The sequence below is a fragment of the Cervus elaphus genome, chromosome 15, assembly GCF_910594005.1.
Source record: "Cervus elaphus chromosome 15, mCerEla1.1, whole genome shotgun sequence".
In the NCBI taxonomy this organism is placed as follows: domain Eukaryota; kingdom Metazoa; phylum Chordata; class Mammalia; order Artiodactyla; family Cervidae; genus Cervus; species Cervus elaphus.
In genome coordinates this window covers 10,847,053-10,866,907 of record NC_057829.1, presented here as the reverse complement: position 1 = coordinate 10,866,907, position 19,855 = coordinate 10,847,053, and the positions used below count along the sequence as shown (strand labels likewise).

The 19,855-nt window shown below is 39.9% G+C and overlaps 1 protein-coding gene across 3 annotated transcripts in view; it reads right to left on the bottom strand.

Moving 5' to 3' along the window:
* Window positions 1–19,855, bottom strand: part of FMN2 (formin 2) — a 336,826-nt gene that overhangs the window by 210,498 nt on the left and 106,473 nt on the right. For all 3 annotated transcript variants that reach the window (XM_043926779.1, XM_043926781.1, XM_043926780.1), the window contains exon 3: window positions 7,896–8,043. In XM_043926779.1, the coding sequence (XP_043782714.1) occupies window positions 7,896–8,043 (148 nt within the window). The remainder of the gene's footprint in view (window positions 1–7,895; window positions 8,044–19,855) is intronic.

The window sequence follows — 19,855 nt, the reverse complement described above, 5'->3', positions numbered from 1 at the left end:
GAAATGAGGACATTTTCTCTTCCTTGTCTGTCTATGCAGGCGATGCAGGCAGAGCCCACAGGGTCTATGGGGCGGCGGGGGGTGGGGGGGGCGGTTGTCACAAACAGCCCTTCCCCTTAGAGACACATACAATGTTTCCTAGTTTTTTAAAAAAAATAGTCCTAGGCCACGCAACCTGCTCCAAAAAGCAAACCTCTGGATTCTGATGGTAAAAAGAATGTCACCACTTCACCAAAACAAAGAACTAGAGAGTGTTATCAATATTCCACTGTTTTGAACACCTACATCTAAACTTTGATCTGAATTGAGTTCATCCTCTCACCCTCACCTCTTGAACTACTTCCTTGAATCAGTGTGTTATGACACCTAGGAGAAATTTATACATCAAAATATTCTCTTCCAGATCATAAGCTGGAGCACAGAAGTTCTAGAGGGTCAAGATTTTAAGTGAAAGAAGTGTACAGAATAACTACAAAGTAAGGGGGAAACAAGTGAGAATAATCAATAGAAGAAAGAAATACAAACGTTGAGGAGAAGGAAAACAGGAGAATAAGAAGGAAAAAGAAGGAGGGGAAGCAAAAGAGTAAAAGGAAGCATGAAAACTCACAAAGGGCTGCCCACCGAGGGACGACACAGGCTGGGCAGTGCCCGGTGAAGGGCCTCTGAGCACTGGGCAGTCAGGAGCCTGTGGGCAGGTGGGGGAGAAACCCGCCGGGCTCCAGTGTCGTCGGAGTGTGGACCCCTCACACGAACTACCAGGGCGCTGGCCTCCCACCCCTCCTCCCAGAGCCGGGTAGCTTTCAGAACTGCCTCTGTCAGCCCTGCCCCGCAGACAGTCCCTCTTCATCACCAGGACGGGTGTTTTCGGAATGACCCAGAGAGAGCTCTCAAGAGCACATCTCAAACTGCCAACTCCTCCACCCACCTTTCCTAAGGATTGAGAAACTCAGTTTAGTTCAGTTCAACTGCTCAGTCATGTCCGACTCTTTGCCACGCCATGGACTGCAGCACGCCAGGCTTCCCTGTCCATCACCAACTCCCAGAGCTTACTCAAACTCATGTCCTTTGGGTTAGTGAAGTCATCCAACTAGAAGTCCAAGAAACTAGACTGGTTTTAAAAAACATTACTGTCTGAAGTAGAGTGGGAGAAAGAACATTCCTGACAAAAATTTAAATGCTCCATTAAAAAAAAAAAGACAAAAACCTCACAAAAATTTCTGGGAGCTCCACAATTCTAAATATGCTTCAAAAATAATCTCTTTATCATCACAAATAAGTCAGTGACTTACAAAACAAAACATACCTGGATGAAGTTTACATTTGTAGAGAGGACAGGAAGAAAAAGGGTAGGATATGCCACTCTGCTGGGAATGGAAAATAAATCAAATACCCTTCAAAATGCAGAAAATATACCTTCTGAAAATGAACTAAGTAGTCTCTCACAACTTTTACATTTTAATGAAAAATGTGCTTATATAAAATTACTAAATTATAGCTTCTTTAATGATCAATTTGATTCCAATCTAATCAATTTAACTGAAAGAAAATTCATTAAATTTCATTTAAATACCATGACTTATGATTAGCAGCCTAACCAATGGTGGATGTCTTTACTCTGGTACGCCATGTCCTTACACAAATGAAGATGGGGTTAAAAATGTAACTTCCCTAGAAGGGGTCAACCCTGTATTCTGCTTATTTGATTATTTAATAGCCTGGATCTGCCCCTCGTTGCCAACAAAGGATGTCCACACAGAGGCATTAGCCTGCATATATGAGGGGGAAATGCGAGCTGATTTAAAAAAAAATGAAACAAAAGTGAACATGGAGAATCATCTCCAAGAGACATGGTTTATCTGCTTGAGAGCATTTTATTCCTGAGTCAGGTAGTAGGTTGAGAGATAAACATCATCAAACACCCCTTGGTCCCTTACAGAATCTTGGCTTTTCCTCAAGTGAACACGATTAAATCATCAGGACAAACCTGGAAATGAGTTGAGAATGCTCTTCACACTATATTTCATCCCACAGAAGCTCCTTTATTTAGAAGCTGTAGAAACAGTTCTTTTGGATACTAGAGGACAGAAGAGTTGTTCTTCTGAGATTATTGCTTTTCGTCTCACAGACACAGGGCATGATACAGCTGTGTTCCCACTTCCCTTTCTACCTTAAACCTGAGGGATAAATGTCAACTCCCTTTAAAAACTGCAAGTCCTTCTGAAATTCATTTCAGTATGCTGGTTCACCTCAGCGCTATACTCAATTCCTTTCAATTTAATCTATTTCCCTCTATCATCTTTTTGTACACCTCACATATTCATAAGCTGCTCAGATATCTTTTTGGAGCCAAGGTGGATTACCATTCTTTCAGCCAGCAAGTAAACACAGGTTTTAGGATTCCTATACAAAAAGTTTGTCACGTTTCTATCAGCTATCCTTCCATATTTTCCTCCAGGACTTTCTGTGCCCAAATTGCTTTTCTAAAATCAATCCTCTGTTCAATCTCTTGACCATTCACATTTTTAAAGAAAGATAATGGACCTGGACTTCCCTGATGGTTCAGTGGTTAAGAATCCACTTGCTAATGCCGGGGACAGGAGTTTGACCCCTGGTTCAGGAAGATTTCACATTCCAAGGGACAACTAAGTCTACGAGCTGCAACGACTGAAGCCAGAGTGCCTAGAGCCCATGCTCCACAACAAGAGAAGCCACTGCAATGAGAAGCCAGAGAGCCACAACTAGAGAAAGTCTGCATATAGCAACAAAGACCCAGCCCAGCCAGAAACAAATAAATAAAATTAAAATTTTAAAATAATTTATTGAAACAAAGAAAGAAAGGGACTTTCCTGGCTGTCCAGTGGCTAAGACTCCATGCTCCCACTGCAGGTGGCCCTGGTTTGATCCCTGGTTGGGGAACTAGAGATCCCACATGTGGCAATGAAGATCCTATGTGCTGCAACTAAGACCAGGAACAGCCAAATATATATATATATATATTTTTTTTTAATTTTTTTTAAAAGGAAGATAGTGGCCTTGATTTTCCAAAGATGCACCAAGAATGATCAAGTCACTCTTCACACCTTGACCCTGTTCTCCACGAATTCAAAACTAAAAGCAAGTCTCTCTTTGTGTAAACCTATCAGGTAGCCTTTAAAGGTTGGTGATGAGCCCCTAAAATGGTCCTTGGGCTCTTTCAGCACACACACAAGTCCATCAAACATAATACCTGCATTCATGGGCTGAGTAGATATTTTATTAATATTTATATCTTTTCAAACAAAAAATCTTCATTTATTCAATGTTTAAGTAGATACTGTATCCAAAGGTCTTGATACTACAATGTTTAAGTAGATACTGTATCCAAAGGTCTACACAGAAGACAGGTAGTAGATACAGATCAGTTCCTAACCTAAATAATTCAAATGATAGAGGTATGAATAAAATGCCAGGAGGCTCCAGAAGAACCACCGTGGTGGGGGTAGGTTGCATCAAATAAGTAAAGGAAAATGAAGAGAGAGAAGATAAGGAGAAAAGATAACTGAAAAGGATCTCTTCTTATTAACGTATCTGCTACAAACTTCTGGAGCAAGCACATTGACCTCTAATTTCCTTTCCAGCCTGTCCTTCTAGAAGACTTCACTCTACAGACTTCAGATGGTCAGCCTCAGCACCTCAGGCTCCTCTGTGGAGGCAAGAGAAAGACACTGTAGGAACCGAAGATCCCCAAGAACCCACAACCCCTGAGGGCTCACTGCAGCCTCTGCACCTAGATTCACATAGAGGAAGGTCCATTTCTTCACCAGTAGATGAAGGTGGAGAAAGCCAGTTGCACAAAATGGATTGTGGAAAAACAGAAGTGCGGTCCCCGAGAAAGGCAGAAAAGGCAGGAACATGAATCTGAATTAGCCTGCCGTGTGGATTAGTGGGGCTTCCCCGGTGGTACTAGTGGTAAAGAATCCGCCTGCCAATGCAGGAGACAGGGGACCCCAGTTTGATCCTTGGGTTGGGAAGAGGGCAATGGAAACCCACTCCAATATTCTTGCCAGGAGAATCTCTTGAACAGAGGAGACTGGGGGATACGGTCCACAAGTTCACAAAGAGTCAGACACGACTGAAGTGCCTTAGCATGCACACATGGGCATTAATAACCAGTGTAAAGAAGAGCCAAAAGACAAATAAAAAGTCAAAGAAAAACCAAGTTGTCAATTTTCTAAGATAGAACCACAAGTCTCTCTTCTTCAGAAAGAAAAATAATCAGGGAGTTCTTTTACTTTAAAACAAAGCTGAAAGGGACCACACGCTGCAAACAGCAATTTTAGCTGTGAAGTCACTACACAGATCACAGTCAAGTGTACTGGAAATAGTTTATCACTATTAATAATCACATTATCAATATTTGTAATTAATATCTATTTTTTTTTTAAATGTAGGGTCTATGCATGGTTTTCACTATGTTACTGACATCCTCACTTGGCAGCTTATGACAGGGAGGGTGAATGGTCCCAGAATGAGAACGCCCTACAAAATCCTGCAGAATTATAGTAGGAAAAGCTTAGGAAGGGCTATTAGACCATTTTGGACAAAACAGTTATTGGGCTCTTGGGTTTATTAACAGCTCAGCTGGAGAAAAATAAGTCACTACATTATACTATTTTCTACTTATCCTTATCTCCATCATCCTCTTTAAGAATACACATTTTAAAAGAAGACTAGTTGTTATGTTAAAAATTGCTACTCTGGCATTTTGCAAGTTATATCGAATAACAAAGAAAAAATTAGTTTGCAAACTTCTTGGCCTCAGTTCCAACTATCATCTCTTACCAAACTAAAATTCATATTATTATTAATTAACTTTCTGTCTAGCATTCCTCCAGTTTACAAAAAAAATCAGTAACATAAAATGTTTCATAACATTTTTAAACAGCCCTAAAATTTTAGAGGATAATATAAATGCTTCAGTTAAAGTTGAGAAGTTCACCCTAGGGATGAAAAAAATGAAAACATCACCCTAAACACTGGTGTAAACACAAGATACGAACAGCTGTCAAAATAACTCTCAATGAAATTGATTGATTCTACTGTAGCTACACCTAGCTATTTCCTAACCAGTAAGTAACTTCCAGAAAAACATCTACTTCCACTTTATTGACTATGCCAAAGCCTTTGACTGTGTGGATCACAACAAACTGTGGAAAATTCTTAAAGAAATGGGAATACCAGACCACCTTACCTGCCTCCTAAGAAATCTATATGCATGTGAAGAAGCAACAGTTAGAACTGGACATGGAACAACGGACTGGTTCCAAATTGGGAAAGGAGTATGTCAAGGCTGTATATTGTCACCATGCTTATTTAACTTATATATGGAGAGTACATCATGTGAAATGCCAGGTTGGATAAAGCACAAGCTGGAATCAAGATTGCTGGGAAAAATATCAATAACCTCAGATATGCAGATGATACCATCCTTATGGCAGAAAGTGAAGAACAACTAAAGAGCCTCTTGATGAAAGTGAAAGAGGAGAGTGAAAATGTTGGCTTAAAACTCAACATTCAGAAAACTAATATCATGGTATCTGGTCCCATCACTTCATGGCAAATAGATGGGGAAACAATGGAAACAGTGACAGACTTTATTTTATTTTCTTGGGCTCCAAAATCACTGCAGATGGGGACTGCAGCCATGAAATCAAAAGACACTTGCTCCTTGGAAGAAAAGCTATGATAAACCTAGACAGCATATTAAAAGGCAGAGACATTACTTTGCCGACAAAGGTCTGTCTAGTCAGAGTTATGGTTTTTCCAGTAGTCATATATGGATATGAGCATTGGACTAGAAAGAAAGCTGAGCACTGAAGAATTGATGCTTTTGAACTGTGGTATTGGAGAGGATTCTTGAGTGTCCCTTGGACTGCAAGGAGATCCAACCAGTCCATCCTAAAGGAATCAGTTCTGAATGTTCATTGGAAGGATTGATGCTGAAGCTGAAACTCCCAATACTTTGGCCACCTCATGCGAAGAACTGACTCATTTGAAAAGACCCTGATGCTAGGAAAGATTGAGGGCAGGAGGAGAAGGGGATGACAGAGGATGAGATGGTTGGATGACATCATCGACTCAACGGACATGAGTTTGAGCAAGCTCTGGGAGTTGGTGATGGACAGGGAAGTCTGGTGTGCTGCATGCAGTCCATGGGGTCACAAAGAGTTGGACACGACTGAGCAACTGAACTGAACTGCAGTAACTTTTAACATAACAAATAAAAATGTACTTAATAGGATACTTTAAGTTATATAATTTTCCCTTTAAAACTAAATTGTTTTACATGCTCGTTTTTTTCAGGTGTTACATAAGCACCCTCTCATCTCTGAGATCTACCTCGACCCTTGATCAACAGTTCTCTGTACCACAAGAAAGGCAAAGCCCTACGTAGAACATGTTTCTTATGTCACACCTCTTGTTTGTGGTTTGTTTCAGAGAGTACAGTCCATCAAGTACACACGAAGCAGTGTTTCAGAAGCATCGGCCTTTAAAAGGGGGTACACAAGGCTGGGTGTGGGCTCCCACTCAGTGCCTCAGTGGAAAGAAAGAAGAAGCAAATGCATCATTTCGGGATGAGGAGAAAAACAGAGGCTGTGAGCAGTAGGCCCCCTCTGCAGATCTTTGGACAGTAGTCTGAAATAAAGTCACTGATGGTGTGAGCCACTGTTGGCTTTAAAGGGACTCATAAGGAATATAATGACTGCATTCTGGATGCTAATCTATGCTTTCACTCTTAGATAATTCTCAAAGTATCCCTATGCAGTAGGTGTTATCTCTGCTACCATTTTACAGGTGCAGAAACCAAGGACAGAAGTTAGGAAACCTACCCAAGGTTACAAGCTGATACACAGCAGAGCCCAAGCTCCCTGGTCACGCTCTTCACAGAGGTCCCAGCTAGGCTTTCACCCAACGTCTTTCTCTCAATAAGCCCATGGGAATAAAATACCAAATTCTTAACTCTAACACCATGCTATGATACTATTTAGGAAAATTTGATGAGGGAGAGATTTCTGAATTCTAATAATACCCTTCCATTTACTCTTCCCTGATGGATCAGATGTCAATATTCCTGATCAGTCCACTAAGAAGAAGCTGTGATTTATTAAGCCAAAATGAAAAGGGAAGCAAGGAGTAAGACAACCAAATTCCATAAAAACATTGTTATACAAATATGATTCTTAATTCAATACAATGAAGTGCTTTTCTAGGTTTGGGCTCCATAAAAAGCTGATGCAAATGTCATGCTACCTCCAAAGTCCTTCAAAAATAACACAAAACACTTTAGGACAACACAAGGGACAAAAAGAAATAAAACAATCAAAAAGAAATATTTTTTAGAAAAATGTTACATCTGAACAGCGTACAATTTTTTAAATTACTTAAAATTTAGATTTAGTAGAATGTACAGCTTCATCTTGCCTCTGTCAACTATCTCTGAAGGCAAAGAAAAAAACTAACAAAAGCTCTAAGAGAGTAGTAAGGGAAGAGGCAGGGAAGGAGGTGAGGTGGCTGCCACCTCTGAAGCCAAGAGACAGAGAGCTCCCTTTTGAGCTTTCAGCCCATATGGTGGGTGGCTTCCTTCCAGGTGGGGGCTTCAGCTGGGCCCCAAAGCAGTGGTTCTCAGACTCTGTACACAGTACTAACTGGATAGCTCTAGTTTCCCAGTCCCCATAACTATGAAGATAGGGTGTAAGAATTTTCAATTTAACAAGCTTCCCAGTGATTTAGCCTGATTTATGTGAAGATTATAATCTAAGAAATACTTGGAAGAGAAACCCAGACTCACTACTCAGCAGGTGCTTCACAGATATTTGATGTTACTTTCAGAACATACACTCGTCCTGCGGGCCTACCTGTGTCAGCATCCTTAGGCTTGTGTTCTTCATCAGGAGGTTTAGATGGTGGCCAAGCAGCTGGGACTCTCCTGGGGAACTGCCCTTCGATATAATCCAGTGAGTGTGTGGGTTGACTAACTGCAGCCCAGGTGTAAAGTTGATCTTGCTATATTAAAAAAAAAAATTAAGCTATTTTAATTCAATCACAAAAAATGGAGTCTTCTTGATTGATATTTGCAACATCCTTTCTATCATAAATATATGTGTGGTAGGCATATATATAGATGCAAACATACATAAAACATGAAACAGCATTTTATACTATTCAACGTAGATTCATCACATAAACTTTCTTTCACACATTTTGTTTTCATAACCATATGTGTTTCAACTTCTATGGTAAAATTTAAGTCTCTTTCTTTGGAGGTAAAAGGCCATGTGGGTCTGCAGGGAATTACAAGTTCAGAAAATCCACCCAATCACAGAGTCCCCTGACTAACCATCTTCAATGCACTGGAATGATGTCCCTTTAAAATCTGTGTAAACACTTGTGGCAAAATCAGAGAACAGGCAGTGCTGGGCACTCAAGGACAATAAACAGCTTCCTCATCTTCAACAACAGAAAGCTCAGGAAACTAATTATCCTCAATCCAGGTCGGGAACAGTTTAGGAGAGGAACTATAAAAAAGTAAGTGAACTTGCCAAGAAAAAAAAGAACTGGACAGGGATCTGGCAAAGAAAGCTCTTCCCAGCTGGAGACCAACAGAATCTGGACAGAATGAGAAGCAGGCTCATAGCTACATCTTGTGCCAGGAAGCCAAGTGGGAACCTTAGAAAGGAGGCCACTCTGAGGCTGTAGACCCCTTTGGAAACTGCCTGCTAAGATTTCAGGGTAACAGGTGCTTCAGGATGCAGGCACCAATGTACACAAGCCCTAGGTTCTCTTCATGACATCCTCCTTACTCACAGGTATATTTCCCTAAACCTTTTGATCAACACAGCAAATAAAGCAGAGAGAGTAATTGAGTGGTAGAAACAAAAACAAAAAACATGATGTAAACACTATGCTGAGTCAAGTTGAACTTGAGTCAACCAATGGAGAGGTATTGCTATTTCCAAAAATTTGCTTCACAAATTGATTGAAGAACTTCATAAAATATTCTTCAGTGTCAACAGTAAAATACAATGTATATATCAGTTAGTTTAAGCTTCACCTTTAGGGACAGTCACTGCCCGTATCCAAGAACTCAGATTCTCAGGTCTGAATCAGGAACGGTCCCACTGTAGACCCTTCAGCCAGTCATATCTTTCACGTACCTACATCTTGATTGACACCAGGTCTATTGAATATCAGAAATAACTTTTTATTGGAAAAATGAGTGGTTTAATTAACATGATATAAGAAATGAGCTCTCGTTGGTAAAAGTAAAGGAATCCAATGGACGTGGACCAGCAAATCCCTGTCCAGGGATTAGACATCAGAGAATATCCTCATTCTGGCAAGAACAAGGTGAGATGTGGGCAAGGGGCAATATCAAGGCTCAGCGTCCCCTTCACATCCAGAAAATGTAAGCCTCTCGTGGAAGGAGCAGCCAAGCACCTGGCAGGAGGTCGAGTTGTATGTTTCCCGAAAGGGGGCTCTGACTCAGAGAGCTTCATCATCCTAACAATAAACCCACCCAGTCTCAGACTCCATTTGCTCCACAGAAAAGAGTCAGCGCCAGCAGCCATGGGGACAAGTGGTTTCACTCAGGATTTCAGCATTCAGCAAATATGAAGTTTGCTAAAAGCGCTCCATAAAAGCTACATAAACCACAGACAGCCTGGCCAGTCCTGCAGTCTTTCAGCCCCACCCCAGGACTGGAACACACTGGACCTGTAAGGTGACAAAACCTCTCCTTCATCATACAGCTCCACAAGCAGGGAATAAGCAAGAACTAAGTTCTGTTGTAGTTCTTAAAGAATCAAATGTCAACTCTTCCACCTGTCTTTTTTCTATAACCCTCCTATTCATCCTCCCAAGTTCATCTCCCCACATGTCCCCAGTCAAGCTCTACTCCACTGGAATGCCCCAACCTAGCCTTCCCCAGGCACAGCATCTAACCAAAGATTAAGTCCCACTGGGGTCTCCCCGGACCCCCAAATCACAGCATGTTAGCCCCGCCTCTTGTTGACAGTTAATAGCACGCAATCCAGGTCAGTAGCTGAACCTGTTTCTGAGTACACTTCGCCTTCCTTTAACCACCGGAACTACTTCAACACAGGAAGTGTGTACACAAATCCTGTAAAATTTCCAAGCACTCCATAAAAGCCACTTAATGTCTACTGAATTAACACATTTGTCAGATAAGAAGAAAAAGCAAGAGGGATGGTTTATCAACATGAGAGCAGCTAGAGCTGTGATCTCATTTTTTTCATCTGCTTATTAACAAAAGTACCAGAGGGGTACTTTGTGTGCGTTAAACAGAAAACAAAGGTGTCAAGCGATCCATTATATCTAAACCTATTCACAACTGTACCATGTAAAGAAAAACACAGGGCAGACAAAACTCCTAGGATAGAACCAGAACTGCACCCCAGACACATCTCCTAACTTTATACCTTCATGTTCTCACCAGTAGCTCAGAAATAATTCCTGTTGTTGTCTTTCTGCAGGACTGGAGTGAGCAGGGCAAATGCTACATGAAAACAGCTGTGTAAACCACATGGTGTAATTCAAACATAACTACCACAACAAGTACTTGCTTTGATTTCTTTTTTTAATTTTTATTTTTGGTACATTAAATTTACTCATAAAGAATTCTAAAAATGTGCAATTTTGCCTTTTTAACAAAGTATAATAAAACTCCCTAAACAATACTTGATATTTACAATTCAAAATCAAGTTAGCAGAATATTAAATATTTACAAAACTGTATCTTTTAAAGGGCTTCCCTGGTGGCTCAGACGGTGAAGAATTTGCCTGAAATGTGGGAGACCTAGGTTTGATCCCTGGATTGGGAAGATCCCCTGGAGAAGAGAATGGCTACCCACTCCAGTATTCTGGCCTGGAGAATTCCATGGACTGTATAGTTCATGGGATTGCAAAGAGTCGGACACAACTGAGCAACTTTCACTTTCACTATCTTTTAAAAAATATTTTTTAAAATTTTAATTGGAGGCCAATTACTTTACAATATTGTAGTGGTTTTTGCCATATATTCACATGAATCAGCCACGGGTGTACATGTGTTCCCCATCCTGAACCCCTCCCACCTCCCTCCCCACCCCATCCCTCAGGGTCATCCCAGTGCACCAGCCCTGAGCACCCTGTCTCATGCATCGAACCTGGACTGGTGATCTGTTTCACATATGATAACTCACATGTTTCAATGCTATTCTCCCAAATCATCCCACTCTTGCCTTCTCCCACGGAGTCCAAAAGTCTGTTCTTTACATCTGTGTCTCTTTTGCTGTCTCGCATATAGGGTCATTGTTACCATCTTTCTAAACTCCATATATATGCGTCAATATACTGTATTGGTGTTTTTCTTTCTGACTTACTTCACTCTGTATAATAGGCTCCAGAAGTTACTTGCAACTTTGTAGAACTGACATAAAAGAATGGCTCAAAACTGGGAGAATTTTCCTTCATTCCTAAAAAGAAAGTGCATCCAAGAAGCTGTGAAGACTCTTGAGTGCATGAGGCCTTTAGTTTCAGTACCAGAGCCTGTCTTTGTGCATCTAAGAACTTTACACAGGTGAGGGGCTACTTACAACACTGGGGTGGACTGCCGGAGCTCCATTCCCTCCAGCAGCAGTGTAGTAACACTGACCTTTGGCCTCAACCAGCACAGTATGTAGTTTGCACATGTTGATTAAAGATACTCAGTTTGATTCAGAACCTTGGGACTTTTAAGTAATTGAGCCTCTTCAGAACTCTTGGCTGTAAATGTCGTTTGCCTAACTTTCTGGGAGTCATCTGCACTTTGGAAAGGACAGCCAACCCACTCAGGTGCCACAGGCCCATTCACTGGGACAGATGGTCAAGCTAAGCAGGGTCACAGTTTCCCTTACAATGTTTAAGACTCTTCAACATGTAATGCCATCAGTTACCAGTGCGCAAAACAAACAAGGCATCAAATAAGCCACCACAGAGGCAGGAAGAATGACAGTGACAGGGTGTGAGGAGGGTGCAACCCAGTCCCCACTTAGCAAATGCTCACTAGAAACAATGGAATGAGTGGACAGATGCAAGCCTCCAACAGTTTGTGCTCAAACAGGAATGCATTACAGCTGTATAACATTAGGCAAAGTCACTACCCACTATGCCCCTCCACATGTAGCAGGCAGTGTAAACTAACTGTGACCTTCCTTTGATAAAGGACCTAGGATTCTAAGTAGTGACTTAAAATACTGAACCTACTAACTGCTATACTAACAAGCTGACTCATGTAATTTTTGGAGATTATAAATGATGCTGGCTTTTTAAAATACCCAGTAATATATACGTATTTATTATTCTAGGTGCTAGCTCCCATTTTCTCAGTGCACTTTCCTTTCCAATTTTCAATATTACAAAAACTAGAAAATAAGGTAGAAAATTGAGTGTTCTGCTTAAAAAAAAAAAAAAAAAAAGATTAGTGTTTTGTCCTAAGGTTGCATTCTACTTCAGTCTGTACATGCCACTTTCTCCATTCTTGGAGATACAAAATGCAAGCACAAGCTTTAAAATATGACAAATTACATAGAGCAAATTGGCTGGCGCCACAACTACCTGCTTGCCACAGCACTTGGAAACTGAGCCCACGCTTTCAGGAAAATGACTATGTAGTTGAAAGAATCGGTCTGATCTGTTTCTAGCTGATGAGGACATCTTCTGAGGAAATGCTAAATGCTCTTTAGGCTCACTGACTTGGTTGCTTCTGGAGAGAAGCTTCATAAGAAAGAAAACACTGCTAGCAAATATTCCCAAGTTCAAGTAAGGGATTCACTTGGGAACAGGTCTCATGGGTAGGCAGCTGAATGCTTTGTGTTCTGTGGGTCTCATGTTTATGTTTTACCATTCTCAATTCAGAATGGCCTCATTGGAGATAGCACTCAGCACACGAACTTTCAAAGACAGCTGGAAATTTCTCTAAGGCTTCTGACGACTGAAACACAGCTGTACAATGTCTAAATTCATTTCCTTCAATTAGAATGTTTGTTTTAGTTTTTTGCTGTGTTTAGTATAATAACGCTAACTTCTTACATTTATCAAAATAGCTATAAGAGGGTGGGCAGGACTGAGTTAAGGGGTGTGTCCAGAGATGGCTATGGACTTAGAGTTCTGTTAGGCAGCATGTCTGCTGACGGTAGGGCTGTGTTCCCAACCGGTTGGTTGTTTGGCGTGAGGCATCCCAGTACTGAAACTTACAGGCTTGAGTGGAGCCAGGTCTCCATATCAGGGGCCCACAGTGTCTGCCTCTGACTCCAGCCAGAGTTCACATAGGCCCCTGCTGTGTCTGCCATCAGCTTTTATGACTCCAGAGAGAGCTACAGTTGCCTCCATGCCTCTCCAGGAGACCCTCCAAGACATGCACTGTGATAAAACTGAAAAAATTAAACTTGGGGAAAACAAGATTTGATGTCTGGATCCCAAGTCAGAGGCAGGCCTGCCCAGCTTGAAGCTTTGCTCTTCAGAACACAGGCACAAGTCACCCCTAACAAGAAATCAACACAAACAACCCAACCAACATTTCCCTCCAAGGGCAAAAACAAAAGGGAGAAGTAATACAACCCTAAAGCCTGGGAAAAGGAGACCCCAAGTGGAACAAGTCAGAAAAAAGTGATGAAAAGACAGAGAAGTACAGTACAAATGAAAGAGCAAGGCAGAAACTAACAAGACCAAATAAATGAAGAGGAAATAACCAATCTCCCTGAAAGAGGATTCAGAATAATGAGAGTAAAGATGCTCTGAAGACTTGAAAATAGAATGGAGAAAATGCAAGAAGCATTTAACACAGTTAATACAATCACCAAGGACATAGAAGAAATAAAGAATAAACAAACAGAGATGAACAACACAATTACTGAAATTAAAAATACTCTAGAAGGAACCAATAGCAGAATAACTGACAGAGGAAGAGATAAGTGAGCTGGAGGATAGAGTGGTGGAAATAACTGCTGAAGGGCAGAATAAAGGGAAAGGAATGAAAAGATTGAGGATAGCCTCAGAGATCTTTCGGACAATATTAAACAAATCAACATTCCAGTTATGGGGTCCCAGAGGAAGTAAAAAAAGGCACTGAGAAAATTTTTGAAGAAATTATAGTTGAATCCCCCACATAGGAAAGGCAATAGTCAATCAAGTCCAAGAAGCACAGAGAGTCCCATACAGGGTAAACCCAAGGAGAAACACATTGATACACATATTAATCAAGCTAACAGAGATTAAGCACAAAGAAAGAATATTAAATGCAGCAAGGGAAAAGCAACAAGTGTCATACAAGAGAAAACCCAGACAATTGCCAGTGGATCTTTCAACAGAAACTCTGTAGACCAGAAGGGAATGGCAGGATATATTTAAAGTGCTGAAAGAGAAAAATCTATAACCAAGATTACTATACCTGGCAAAGATCTCATTCAAAATTGATGAAGTAAAAAGCTTTACAGACAAGCAGAAGTTACGAGAATTCAGCATCACCAAACTAGCCTTGCAATAAATACTGAAGGTACTTTACATAGCCAGTAAATACAAAAGAAAGACCTAAAAAATAATAATAATAATCAAGAAAATGTCATTAAGAACATATGTATCAATAATTACCTTAAATGTAAATGAATTAAATGTACTAATCAAAAGACACACACTGACTGAATGGATACAAAAATAAGACCTATTTATATGCTGCCTCCAGAAGACCCACTTCAGACCTAGAGACACACGCAGACTCAAAGTAAAAGGATGGAAAAAAATATTCCATGTGAATGGAAACCAAAAGAAAGCCAGAGAGCAATCCTTATTTCAGAAAAAATAGACTTTAAAATAAAGAATATTATAAGAGACAAAGAAGGACACTACATAATGATCAGGGGATCAACCCAAGAAGACATAACAATTGTAAATATTTATGCACCTAACAGAGGAGCATCTAAATACATAAGGTAAACACTAACAGGTGTTAAGAGGGAAAACTTACAGCAACATAATAATAGTAGGGGACTTAAACACCCCACTTACACCAAAGCACAGATTATCAAAACACAGAATCAATAAGGAAACTCAAACCTTAAATGAAACATTAGACCAAAGGGACCTAATTGATGTCTTCAGGATTTTCTATACAAATGCAGAAGAATACTACTTTCTTCTCATTGCACATTGAACATTCTCCAGGATAGACCATATCTTGGGCCACAAATCAAGCCTCAGTAAATTTAAGAAAACTGAAATTGCATCAAGTGTCTTCTCTGACCACAATGCTATGAGACTAGATATCAACTACAGGAAAAAAGTGCAAAAACACAAACTCATGGAGATTAAACAATATGTTACTAAATAACAAAGAGGTTACTGAAGAAATTCTTAAAAGAGATGGGAATACCAGACCATGTGACCTGCCTTCTGAGATATCTGTATGCAGGTCAGGAAGCAACAGTTAGAACTGGACATGGAACAACAGACTGGTTCCAAAGAGGAAAAGGAGTACGTCAAGGCTGTATATTATCACCCTGCTTATTTAATTTATATGCAGATTATATCATGAGAAACGCTGGGCTGGAAGAAGCACAAGCTGGAATCAAGATGGCCAGAAGAAATATCAATATCTCAGATATGCAGATGATAACACCATTGTGGAAGAAAGTGAAGAAGCACTAAACAGCCTGTTACGAAAGTGAAAGAGGAGAGTGAAAAAGCTGGCTTAAAACTCCACATTCAGAAAATTAAGATCATGGCATCCAGTCTCATCACTTCATGGTAAATAGATGGGGAAACACTGGAAACAGTAACAGACTTTATTTTGGGGGGCTCCAAAATCACTGCAGATGGGGACTGTAGCCATGAAATTAAAAGATGCTTGCTCCTTGGAAGAAAAGTTATGACCAACCTAGACAGCATATTAAAAAGCAGAGACATTACTTTGCCAACAAAGGGTCTGTCTAGTCAAACTTATGGTTTTTCCAGTAGTCATGTATGGATGTGAGAGTTGTTGGACCATAAAGAAAGTTGAGCACTGAAGAACTGATACTTTTGAACTGTGGTGTTGGAGAAGACTTGAGAGTCCCTTGGACCGCAACGAGATCAAACCAGTCCATCCTTAGGGAAATCAGTCCTGAATATTCATTGGAGGGACTGATGCTAAAGCTGAAACTCCAATACTTTGGCCACCTGATGTGAAGAACTGACTCATTTGAAAAGACCCTGATGCTGGGAAAGATTGAAGGTGGGAGGAGAAGGGGACGAAAGAGGATGAAATGGTTAGATGGCATCACTGACTCAACGGACATGAGTCTGAGTAAACTCTGGGAGTTGGTGATGGACAGGGAGGCCTGGCATGCTGCAGTCCATGGGATTGCAAAGAGTTGGACACAACTGAGTGATCGAACTGAACTGAACTATTGAAGAAATAAGAAAGGAAGTCAAAAGATTCCTAGAAACAAATAACAATGAAGACATGATGACCCAAAACCTATGGGATTCAGCAAAGGCAGTTCTAAAAGGGAAGTTTATAGCAACATAATCATGTGTCAAGAAACAAGAAAAGCATCAGATAGACAAGCTAACTCTACATCAAGAGCAGCTGGAAAAAGAACAAAAAAACCCCAAAGTCAGCAGAAGGAAGTAAATCATAAAGATCAGAGCAGAAATAAATGAAAAAGAATGAAGGAAACAATAGCAAAGATTGATAAAACTAAAAGCTGGTTCTTTGAGAAGATAAACAAAACTGACAAACCATTAGCCAGACTCATCAAGAAAAAAAGGGAGAAAAATCAAATCAACAAAATTAGAAATGAAAAAGAAGAGGTTACAATAGACAACACAGAAATACAAAGGATCATAACAGAATATTATATGCAACTATATGCTAATAAAATATATAGCCTAGAGGAAACAGATTCTTAGAAAATGTCAACCTCCCAAGACTGAACCAGAAAGAAATAGAAATTATGAACAAATGAATTACAAACACTGAAATGAAAACAGTGATCAAAAATCTCCCTAAGAAACAAAAGCCCAGGGCCAAATGGCTTCACAGGAGATTTCTATCAAACATTTAGGGAAGAGTTAATGCCTATTTTTCTGAAACTCTTCCAAAAAATTGAACAGGAAGGAACACTTCCAAACTCATTCTGTGAGGCCACAATCATCCTGACGCCAAAACCAGGCAAAGACAATATGAAAAAAAGAAAATCACAGGCCAACATCACTGATGAACATAAGATGCAAAAATCCTCAACAAAATTCTAGGAAACCGAATTCAACAACACATTAAAAAGCTCATACACCATGATCAACTCGGGTTTATTTCAGGGATGCAAAGATTCTTCAATATATGCAAATCAATACACCATACTAACAAACTGAAAGATAAAAACCATATGATCATCTCAATAGATGTAGAAAAAGCCTTCAACAAAATTCAGCACCCATTTATTATTAAAACTCTTCAAAAAATGGGCATAGAAGGAACCTACCTCAACATAGTAAAGGCCATATATGAAAAGTCCACAGCAAACATTATTCTCAATGGTTAAAAACTAAAAGCATTCCCTCCATGATCAGGAACAAGAGAAGGGTGTCCACTCTCACCACTATTATTTAACATAGCTTTGGAAGGCCTAGCTACAGCAATTAGAGAAGAAAAAGAACTAAAAGTAATCCAGATCAGAAAAGAAGTAAAACTTTCACTGTTTGCAGATGATGTGATACTCTACATAGAAAACCCAAAAGAAACTATCAGAAAATCACTAGAGCTAATCAGTAAATTCAGCAAAGACTTGGGATACAAGGTCAATACACAGAAATCACTTGCATTTATATATACTAACAAAGAAAAATCAGAAAGAAAAATTAAGGAATCAATACCATTCACCATTACAACAAAAAGAATAAAATATCTAGGAATAAACCTACCTAAGGAGACAAAAGACCTGTATACAGAAAACTATAAGACACTGATGAAAGAAATCAAAGACGACATAAACAGATGAAGAGATAGTCCATGTTCCTGGGTGGGGAGAATCAATATTGTGAAAATGACTATATTGCCAAACGCAATCTACAGAATCAATGAGATCCCTATCTAATTAACAATGGCATTTTTACACAGAACTAGAACAAAAAATTTCAAAATTCATATGGAAACACAAAGGACCCCAAATAGCCAAAGGAGTCTTGAGAAAGAAGAATGGAGCTGGGGGAATCAACCTTCCTGGCTTTAGATTATACTACAAAGCTACAGTCATCAAGACAGTATGGTACTGGCACAAAAACAGAAATATAGACCAATGGAACAAGATAGAGAACCCAGACATAAACCCATGCACCTATGGGTACCTTATCTCTGACATAGGAGGCAAGACTATGCAATGGGGCAAAGACAGCCTCTTCAATAAGTGGTGCTGGTAAAACTGGACAGCTACATGCAAAAGAATGAAATTAGATCACTGCCTAATGCCATACACAAAGATAAACTCAAAATGGACTAAAGACCTAAATGTAAGACCAGAAACTATTAAACTCTTAGAAGAAAGCATAAGCAGAATACTCGATGACATAAATCAAAGCAAGATCTTCTATGATCCACCTCCCAGAGTAATGGAAATAAAAACAAAAATAAACAAGTGGGACTTAATTAAACTTAAAATCTTTTGCACAGCAAAGGAAACTATAAACAAGGTGAAAAGACAACCCTCAGAATGGGAGAAAATAATAGCAAAGGAAACAACTGACCAAGAATTAATTTCCAAAATATATAAACAGCTCATACAACTCAATACCAGAAAAGCAAACAACCCAGTCAAAAAGTGGGAAAGGGACCTGAGGAGACATCTCTTCAAAGAAGACATACAGATGGCTAACAAGCACGTGAAAAGATACTCAACATCACTCATTATTGGAGAAATGAAAATCAAAACTACAATGAGATACCACATTACACCAGTCACAATGGCCATCATCAAAAAGTCTGCAAACAAAAATACTGGAGAGGGTGTGGACAAAAGGGAACACTCTTGCACTATTGGTGGGAATGTAAACTGATACAGCCACTATGGAAGGTGGCATGGAGATTCCTTGAAAAACTAGGAATAAAACCACCACATGACCCAGCAATCCCACTCCTAGGCATATACCCTGAGGAAACCAAAATTGAAAAAGACACATGTACCCCAAGGTTCATCACAGCACTATTTACAATACCTAGAACATGCAAGCAACCTAGATGTCCATCGACAGATGACTGGATAAAGAAACTGTCATACATATATACAGTGGAATACTACTCAGCCATAAAGATGACTGCATTTGAATCCATTCTACTGAGGTGGACGAACCTAGAGCCTATTATACAGAGTGAAGGAAGTCAGAAAGAGAAATATAAATACTGTATACTGACACAGACATATGGAATCTCAAGAGATGGCACTGATGCATTTATTTTCAGGACAGTGATGGAAAATCAGACACAGAGGACAGAGCCACGGACATGGCAGGAGGAGAGGAGGGAGAAGACGATGTGTATGGAGAGAGTAACATAGAAATTTACATCACCATATGTAAAATAGACAGCCAATGGGAATCTGCCATGTGTCTCAGGGAACAAACAGGGGCTCTGTGACAGGCTGAAGGGTGAGATGGGGAGGGAGATGGGAGGGAGGTCCAGGAGGGAGGGGACATGGGCGTACCTATGGCTGATTCTTATTGATATATGACAGAAAACCACAAAATTCTGTAAAGCAATTATCCTTCAATTACAAAATTAAAAATACTAGGCAGGTGGCAGTCACTGCTGTCT